This window comes from Centropristis striata, chromosome 20 (assembly GCF_030273125.1).
Source record: "Centropristis striata isolate RG_2023a ecotype Rhode Island chromosome 20, C.striata_1.0, whole genome shotgun sequence".
Lineage (NCBI taxonomy): Eukaryota > Metazoa > Chordata > Actinopteri > Perciformes > Serranidae > Centropristis > Centropristis striata.
This window is the reverse complement of record NC_081536.1, coordinates 33,124,039-33,133,894: the sequence shown is the minus strand read 5'-3', so window position 1 is coordinate 33,133,894 and position 9,856 is coordinate 33,124,039. Positions and strand designations below refer to the sequence as shown.

The window sequence follows — 9,856 nt, the reverse complement described above, 5'->3', positions numbered from 1 at the left end:
TATAAGTTATTGTATTAGTCTTGGTTACAACATTTACAGTTGGATGTGAGTATTTCCATACATAGACATAAAGTTGTGCATGCAATTCAACTCTGCTTTACTAGTTCAATTTTATCTGACACATTAAATCACATGCAATATACTTTAAATTGGCTTTTTAACAGACTTACATGTTTGACAAAGAATTCAAAGTTGACACAAAGTATTTAGTCCTCCAAGGCAGGAAAAGGCCGTCCTCCCCTACACCATCTTTATGGTTTTATGATTATTAATCAGAGTTCCGAATTGATAGTTTAGAAACTTTATGAGACTGATTTAGTTGAATTGGCTAATTTCTCTCTGTTTTACAGAGTGATGCCCCATCGAGAGGTGCCTTAGAGTAAATCAAGCCATATAATTTATTATAATTAATAATTATTTATGATCATTATGAAGAATTCTGATTCTAAACACACTTTTGAACCGTGAGATGCTCAAGTGCTGCTCAGGTTCGAGGCGTATGAAAACCCCAACAGCAGTCAGGACAAAGCTTCTTATAATCTGTAAATCATATCAGTAGATTATAGAATCTGTCTCTGTCTGTTTTCTTTCTATTTTTCTATAGTTTTCCTTCTGTTCTCTCCCCTTCTCTCTCCATATTTCTCTGCTGACTTGAAGTGACTGTAGACATGTTGACATCATTCACAGTTACAGATCTGATTTCATTGCTGTCTGTTCTGCAGCGACACAAACAGGCTGAAAGCTGGCGTATGGTCCCTTTCCTCATCAACATATACAGAACTAAGTCTGCCAGAGGACTCAACTTAGCAAACACAGGAGCCAGGGCCTCGAGAAAGCCAAGATGTGGCTTGTGTCCATTTGGGTTGAAAACGTAATCAGACCAGTCCACCAACAGAATGATGTTGGGCAGAAACAGCAGCGTGTAAATCAGCAGCACCAGGATCAACATTCCTGCAATTCGTCGTTTTTCGTCATTTGGGACCGAGATGGAAGCATACAGGGCTTTGAGGGTCGCAATCAGGAAGAATATGAGCAGCGGGAGAGGAAGGAGGAAAAAGATGGTGAAAACAAGCACCATGAAATCATAAGAGATAATGAAAATAAGAGAGGTGACAGCAGGAAGGATCCAGACCAGGACACAGACCAGCACAGAGGACTTGATGGTTCGTCTGAAGTGGTACCACAGTGGGTGGACGACGACCAAATACCTGAAATACAAGACAGACAGCTTCAGAGTTCTACAGAGATACAATGATCAGACACTGAAGCTTCACACATATTGGATAGACAGGTAGCTACCTTTCCAGAGCGATGACCACCATGAAGCCAACACTGGCCACCAGACTGTAGATGTAAATACAGTGGAAGACGTGTAATATCCCCCAGTACTCAGAATTGAACACGTCCTCGTCCTCAGGCTGTGCCACCTCAACGATCATGCAGCAGAACTGAATGAGGTCAGAGATGAGAAGGTTGATGACGTAGATCGGAGCAACTTCACCATTTCTCACCTGCAGGAAAACAAAAGGAAACAAGCAGCTGAAACATGTTCTGAACTCCCAAATATGTCATCTATGATTTTAATATTTTCAACGTTATTTTTTTATTATTATCAAGTTTTTTTTTCTATCTTATTTTCCATTATAGCATCTTTCTCTGTTTTATGTTAATTTTCTGTCTCTTTATGTCATGTTATGTTTTCATTGTAAAGCACTTTGTATGAATGTATTATTTATTATTATTAATATTAATAACAGTTAATAACTCTGTTGTGCTGTGGAAGAAATCACATTTGACACTGGGGCCAATCACTTCAGTAAGAGACTGAGGGCCAGATGTTTTCACACACAGATATGAAGCATTCTGAGCCAAACAACATGAGCTGTATTTATCACACAGACTGGAGTTGAACTTTGACTCACGTCTGTGTTGCACATTACTGTACATTTGCATTTCATGGAGGATTGCACACAGAAGAGAAGGACACATCCTGTTAATTATGTGTTTGACTGACAGATGATGATGATGATGTCATTAGTTCTGCAGGTATTTAGTCGTAAACAAAAGCATCGGTCCAGGTGAAGGGTTCACCTCGTGATGGTGCTGAATAAAGTCAGGAGATCATTTTTATAGTCATCAAGAAACCAACAGCATTAAGCTCATGGTGGTCAGTGGGCTTCTTCCTCTGAAGATTATTGATATCTACAAACTGTCACACCTTCCTTTATTAAACAATTAAAATCACAAATAATCTGGAACAAATATCTGACCAACCTTAAAATTATTGTTTGTTTTCTTTAAGTTAAATGGAGCCATTAGTCTTTAGAGTTTAAGAGAAGACTGAATGGAGTCACTGTATGTGTTTAGGGTCCAATCAGGCTTGTGTACATTTCATTTATAGAGTCAATAACTCTGGTAAAAACCCCTGAGACCTGTAAACCAACCAGATCAAGACCCCTCAGAGACACAGAGACATGACACATACAGTAAATAAATAACTGTCAGTTATAATGTTCTTACCTGAGAATAGAGACCATAGATGGCCCCGAGGGTCAAAGGAAGGCCGAGACAAAGGACGAGGCATGACTCCACAAACTGGATGAACGCAACTGCATCACAACTGGAACGGCCAAAGAGAGGACAAAAACAAAAATCTTTGCTGTCGCCAGAGTAGTTGCTGGTTGTGTCATTGAGGCTGTTGACCTGTGAAGTGTTGTCCATTGTTCAGAGTGAAACCTGAAGGTTCAGAGATCAGATTATAGAAAGGCAGCATGTTGTTTCATATCTGTGTGTTGTTTATGTGTTTATTCACAGTAATTGATTCATATTCTCATGGGTTACACAACACATCTTCATTAATCATACACCAAACTCTTTTGCAAATCTCAGCTGTCATCATGTCCTGGAAAAATGCAAAAGATCATAGTAATATAATTTTCTTTTCTTTTTTAAATATAAGCATGTTTTAGCTATATGGACTTTTAAATTCAAAATGTTTCATGTTTTATCAGTTTAGAGATTCTTACAAAGTTATTTTTGTCTTCCTTATATTACAACAAACTTAAAATCCTCACAATTTAATAGAGAAATTGTAGGGAATAGAATCAAATTAAATTATATCAACAATAACAATGATCTCTACATTAAAGGTAAAAGTCACATCACAAAATGTACCTGTGAAAGCTGCCGGACGACCAGAATAAGTACTCTCCACCAGCGTCTGATGTTTGTCCTCTGCATCCAAACACTTACAGGAAATATGACGAGTGATGAAGTGCAGCAGATTGATATTAATCTTCACCTCCTCTTCTCAGGAGGAGAGTGGGTGTGGCGACAGCAGTCCAGTAGAGCGCTGCACACTTGGTGCCAAGAATAGATGCATGATGTGTGTCTCTTTGTAGTTTTTTTAATCTTGTTTTAGTTTTTTGTCTCTTTGTGATCGTTTTGCTGTGTTTGTTTGTTTTTTGCATCTTGTTGTAGTTATTCTGCATAACTTTGATAAAAAAATCAGTTTATTTTTTTTTTTTGTGAAATAGAAAATAGTTGGCGAGGCACCCAGCACCCTAATGGGGAGCGTTAGTTTAGTACCACTGGTTTAGGGTCTAAGTTCTGAATCTCCAATGACCCTAAAACCACTCCTGCACTGTTCTAAAAGAGACCAAAACAAAGACTTGTGATCATCTTTGTTTATTATACATCCTGCTTGGTCTGGACAAACAGCGTTGTTAGGTCAATTTCAATACAATTAAATTAAATTGTATTTATATAGACCAGAATTAGAAATCCCAGATTTGCCTGTTCTCTGTGGATTGCCACCTTGTCGTGGTGGAGAAGCTTGTGTGGGCCTGAGAAGCTGATTAGTGGTGCCTTCAGGAGTTACGATCATGGTGGGGTCACCCATGGTGGTGAGGTCGAGGGGGAGGCAAAGGATAACGTGCTATCCAACCAAGACCTCAACAGTCATTACGTTTACATGACACTTGAAGCAGTAGCGACAGCACAAAGTGTCAAACTGTGGTCAACTGGGACAAGGACCGAAGTCTGATTAGAAACCAAAATTGACTTTTAAGCATATTTTGATTAAACTGTGCATGCAAACGCACTGAGTGAAACAGGCAGCGGATGATGGCTATCTTTCGCGGAGAATCGTATCAGCAGGGGATGTGGATAAAGGCTGCAGCAGGAATGGGATCCGAGTAGTCTTGGACTCCATGCCATCGGATCCTGACCCAGATCTGTCAAAGACTGTGTGGTGGCTGTCCGTGCACCAGCCTCCCCACGTTAAATAGTGATGCACAGGTGTCCTCCATGAAGAGAATCCACCCTAACATCCAGGATTAAATCCTATGGGGCAGGATTGTGAGATCTGGAAGGCCGTAGTCATGAGCTGGCACATTAGGCAGTAGGTGATCGATCAGTCGCTGGGCTCTTGGAACAAGGCACAAAGAGCTTTGGTAGCTGCACCCTCGACTGAGCCGCCCTCTGGAGTAATTTGGCAGTGTGGTATTAGTACTTTTACCTAAGCAAGAGATCCGAATACTTGTTCCACCATTGCCTTTTACTAAAAGGCTTCATTCTCACTTCTTACGGGTCAAAGATTCCCAGGCCATCAACATGACCCCCACCCAGCCATGGGTTGGGGTCCAAGAGGATGGGACAGTGCTCATGGCCCACTGTACGTGCAAGGCAGGACTTGGTGAGGCGCGTTCTCATGCAGCTGCACTCGTGTGCAATCTTTGTCTGCTGTCAACATTAAAGAAGGACTCATCAGTGCACAGACGCCCTGCGCTTGGGGTTTTCCAAGGAAAAAATCTAAAGTGCAGTTTCAGGAAATCTTCAACTTCTCTTTTCACCAGAAGGAAGCCAGTAAGTTGCCCAACATCTTTAATTCTGTTATGATGTTCGTATTGGGAATATGTTTGAGCTCTTGCTCTCATGTCCGTTGGCCTTTTTGATGAATATTTAATTTGTGGCAACACATGGAGACTAATTAGGATCTGCTCTCTGCTAGGCCACTATGTGATATTACCCAGCCTGATATGCACTTTACATTCAATGTGTTGTTGAAGATACAACTATTTGTTGACACAGTGACAAGTGGCAAGTCCATTCACAGATGCATTAATGTCAATAGAAACTGCTGGAAAGGTGACAAACAGGCCTCGACCTTTAAGAATAATGAGATAAATGAGAACACAATAGTAAATTGAGCAAATGAAGGCAGGCCAGTTAATTCATTACTTTGCTATTTCTAAACTTTCTTATGAATTTCTGCAGAGGGGGAAGGGCTTTGTCTTGCCTTATCACGTTTGAGGCATGCCAACTTAAAATTCCTCCTTCGAGGTGTATTTCCATGTTAGAAAGCCAATTTAAAGTATATTGTGTATGATTTAATGTGCTGGGACCTTGTGTCCTCGTCTCTGACTTAAAGTATTAGTATCTTAAGGCAGGTTTAGGTGTCGCAATGAGAGGGGGGTTGCCTCTGAGGCCAGGCCCTGTCCTCTGTAAAGGAAAGGGAGTTTGGTGTAATAAGCAGGAGACCCCATGTGGGTTCAGAGGTCTTTCTGACCAATGAGGTTATCACCCATGGGGCAATAAATGTGCAATTTGATTCCTAGGAGACTGAGTCTGGGGGTTTTGTCTTCTGTCCAATATGTACATATGAAAAAAATCCATTTTGTGGTCTACCTGTGGTCCCAACATTCAGTAGTTTGTTTCTGACTCGACAGAAACACCATTTTTACGGCATTTTTACATTTTTTCAGGACTTCCCTCTTTTCCTCTATCGTTCACATGAACATATTCAATGATACATGATTAGCTCGCAGGCTAACAAGCTAGCTAATGAGAGTTGTATTCCGACATGTTAAGGTTATATTTCGTTGGGACTCACTTGGGACGAAATGTGAGCTACACAGGTGACCACTTCCAGTCGGCGTCCACTCTGCCCTCTGAATTGCTGCTAACTGTTTCTGACGTCTATTTTCCTCTTTATTAGTCTGTAGAATGAAATATTGGAGTGTCCTTTTTTTGTTATCACATCCCACTGGCAACATATGAGTATTTACACCAACAGAAACCAAACGGACTATCCGACAAAATGCATCAGAGTTCATTTCAAGCGGACCAACCAACCCAAATAAATAAGTCATCAAGTGACAAAACCAATGCATTCAAAGTCTTGGTGCTCCGTCTTTTTTCGTCAATACTCCGTAAATCAGGTTTGGGTAGAACTACAGTGGTTGAATAGTGACAGTGGAATAAGTTGATATTCAAATAAGGTCATTAAATATTAGTTTTAACATCCACAAAATGACAGATAAGGCTTACAGTAGGACCGTGTTACTGGCAACAGGCTTATGTTCAATAAAAGAGTTTTTCCCTAAATCTTGAGACACCCTGAATGTACTGTATGTACTTAGGCTGAAAGATCCATTCTGTTGCCGTCAGACACCCAAAAACCTCCTGCTGCTACAACTCCATCATTGGGGAATCACAACACACACATACTGTCCCATGTGGATGCCAGTGGTTAAGCCGTGAAAATGATCTGTTCTCGGAATGGACAGAGTTTAACTTTTTAGCCTGAAGTTTCTGTGGGATGATCAGAACTTTCTATATTTATTATTTATCATAAAACTATTAACACACATTAACACATCCACATCAACATACTCAAAATTGAGCTTCAGATCAATGATTTATCACCGCAAGAGTCAGAGAACAATTTATAGACCACTGCTGCCCTTTGAGGATTTATACTTGTAAACATAAAAAGTACATTATCCACACTGGCTACAATACTTGTCTTATAATTTATCTCTGACCATATCAGAATTTCAGGTTTCAGGTTCATAGAGCATTGTCTTCAGAAACTACTCAATGCTACATTGTACAGTGTAGTCAGCATGCAATTTCATCAATTGCAGCCTTAATATTCGAGTCAAAGATTTAGTCACACACTCCTTAACACCTTCCAGGACTCCCTGTTGCTTTTGATACAACCAAGTTTCACCAATCTGCATACAAACAACAAAACTTCACACTTAAGTTATGTGAAATGCATATGCTAAAATCCAATTTTGCGTTCATTACAAACGCACAGGAGCGTTTCTCTAAATGGCGACTCTACCGGTTGCGGGACATCGTATAGTTCACTGTTGTGTAAAAAATTTTTAAAAGTGCAAAAAACTGCAGTTTGGTTGAATTTCTGCTATAAAAGCACTTCTGTAATATTAGGGCCAAACAGTTCCAGGTGAGGTGTTCTAAATGACAGTTTAAACAGTAAATAAATTATTTTATTGCTGGAAGTGAAGTAGTTACCAGGGCGACGTGACTACTGGAAGAGACATCTGTTAGGATTTACATATGCTTCGAACCTGAGCACCACTGTGTTTAGATGTTTAGCTATTTATAATGAATGATATGGCTTGATTTGTTCCAAGTCACCTCAAAATAGGGTACCGCTCTGTATAGCACAGAAAAAGGCCAATTTAACTAAATCAGTCACATAATATATATATATATATATATATATATATATATATATATATATATATATACATATATTATATTATATTATATATAGTAAAGGAATTTGGAATACTTTTGATAGAAGAGGTTGGCATATTACTCATACATTTGCAACAATAAATGGACAATGAAGGTAACATAGAGGTTACAAATAAATGTATGGATACCTCACAACGGGGAACCAACATTTGTAAGGATATAGGTGGAGTACACAGGATGCATAATATCTAATAATGCTTTCCCTCATACGGAGGTACTAAAATAATGTAAGGGTTCAAAGGGGGTTTAGATAGCTGTCAGAATTATTAACAATGATTGAAAATAATTATTAAATATGATAAAATATGATATGACTTTATTTATTCAAGTCACCTCGAAATGAGGCACCACTCCGCGAAACAGAGAAAATATTGCCAATTCACCTAAATCAGTCAATCAATTTGGAAAACTGATTAATAATTACCTTAATAATTGTAATCAAATTATCATATTAACATTTAGCAATGGTTGAAGGAATTTTGAGTTCTTTTCATAGAAGAGGTTTGCATCTCACTCATAAATGGGCAACATTAAAAGGGACAGCATGTATATTCCAAAAATATATTTATTCTTAAACAAAGTAAAACAACAAAATACACATCTTCTCATTGAACAGATTATTTACAGTGTGAAAATGTGTAAAAGACATTGGGATGTGTCTGTGTTACAACCCAGTTGGGGTCTAGGGGAAAGGGAAGCAACACAATGCCGGTGTACTCAGGCAAATGCAGATTTTATTGTGTAACAGCAAAATAAAACAAAGGTAACGAAAAGAGAACCTTCTTCAGGCTAGATACAAGTTGATGTAATGTGAGGCAATGAACAAAGGGTGGCGCCAACTCATAAAACAAACAAACTAAAACAATCTCCCTAACTCGATTTTTCCCCCCCAAAACTATCTTACTTAAAACACAACAAACAAAGGAACTCTGGCTGACTACGCTTACTCTTACTCAATACAAACAAAAATACAGCAATGCAACCACCCATAAACTAGTGAGTCTAACAAAGGTAATACTCGAAGTGTCATGTGAATAAATGTGAAAAAGAAAACCTAAACCTAATGCCCAATGAACAGTCAAACAACACGAGTGCCTCAATTTCTCAATACCCACACTAGGTTTTCAAATACCTTCTTATCAAACCAAGAGACACACTTTACACAAAGCCATGCAAAGACAAAGAAGTAGAAGGGGCCGTCCACATCCCCGCGAAGCTGTTCTTAAAGCCGAGCTGGAGGCAGGTGCGGCAGATGATTGGACGCCAGACCAATCGAGCGGAAGAGGGCGGAGCCAGGGGAACACTCGATCCTGCTACCGGCATTCGGTGGAGGAGTTACCCAGCGGGATTCCCTCTGACGGAGGCCGTGACGCTGCTGCCGTCCTGAAGCACAAACAGGGCAAAACCCAAAACACACACAACGTACCCCACGGACGTAACAGTCTGCTTGTGTACGTTTGACAAAATGGCTGCCCAGGGTTAGGTTAGAGAAGACAAAAGGGTTGAGGTCTAATCAAAATTCGAACAGTCTTTTGTTATGGGAGAGCAAAAGACCATGCTTGATTTGAATATATGTATCTGTAAAAAGGTTAATTTCACATATATTTTATGCAAGTTATTGTAGTAGATCAAGCATGAATTTGTTCATTGATAGAGGCCTGGTTCCTATGTAAACAAGACTAACATTCAATTTCAAATGACATGGCTAAATAAACATCACAACAGTAGTACTTAACAACACACATCATATCAAAAAACATCGATTCAATTTTAACAACTTGTTCTTGCTTGTACTAACCGATCTAGCCTAGTACTTTACCACAAAATCCATATTTGGGAAGAGGAAGAATTCTGTGTTTACCAGAATAATTCACTGTGCTGTTGGCTCCAAATCAATCTTGTTTTAGATTTCTTTGTGAGTATATCTCCAATAGGACACAAGCAGGAAACTCAGAGAGCAGTTGGAGAGAAATCTCAGCACATTTTTCATTCAACTCAGTTCATATATACAACTGAACACTTGTGGTATACCTGTGGCCTCTACATATCCTCCCTTCGGTTGCAGAATTTCTCTTGATCAGTAATTTTGCAAGCTAATGGAAGGAGAAAAAAGAAAAAGGGTCCACAGTTGACAGAGTTCATTTGTCAGTTCATTCAGTTGGTAATGTCAGGGCAGTTTATTCCATCTATCTACCTTGGCTAAGCAAGTAAAGTAGTTATCAACAAAATCCAGATAAAACATAACTGTAATGACATGGTGTAGCTGCAAAAGAAGAAAACATTT

The 9,856-nt window shown here is 39.2% G+C and overlaps 1 protein-coding gene across 1 annotated transcript; it reads right to left on the bottom strand.

The window, feature by feature from the left end:
• Positions 1 to 598: 598 nt before the first annotated feature.
• On the bottom strand, positions 599 to 4,713 carry LOC131993199 (ovarian cancer G-protein coupled receptor 1-like). The gene is made up of 4 exons (XM_059358987.1): positions 4,589 to 4,713; positions 2,521 to 2,620; positions 1,300 to 1,511; positions 599 to 1,208 (listed from the first exon to the last, which is right to left on the bottom strand). Exons 1-4 carry the CDS (start codon positions 4,711 to 4,713, stop codon positions 599 to 601), a joined length of 1,047 nt encoding a protein of 348 aa, XP_059214970.1.
• Positions 4,714 to 9,856: the final 5,143 nt, after the last annotated feature.

What these genes read in the sequence shown, in the direction of transcription:
- LOC131993199 (XM_059358987.1), bottom strand. Translation starts at nt 4,713, where the DNA reads ATGAGAACGCGCCTCACCAAGTCCTGCCTTGCACGTACAGTGGGCCAT. An exon ending in TCTATGGTCTCTATTCTCAG is followed by an intron (nt 1,512 to 2,520) that starts GTAAGAACATTA and finishes GTTTTCCTGCAG; the next exon opens with GTGAGAAATGGTGAAGTTGC. An exon ending in GTGGTCATCGCTCTGGAAAG is followed by an intron (nt 1,209 to 1,299) that starts GTAGCTACCTGT and finishes CTTGTATTTCAG; the next exon opens with GTATTTGGTCGTCGTCCACC.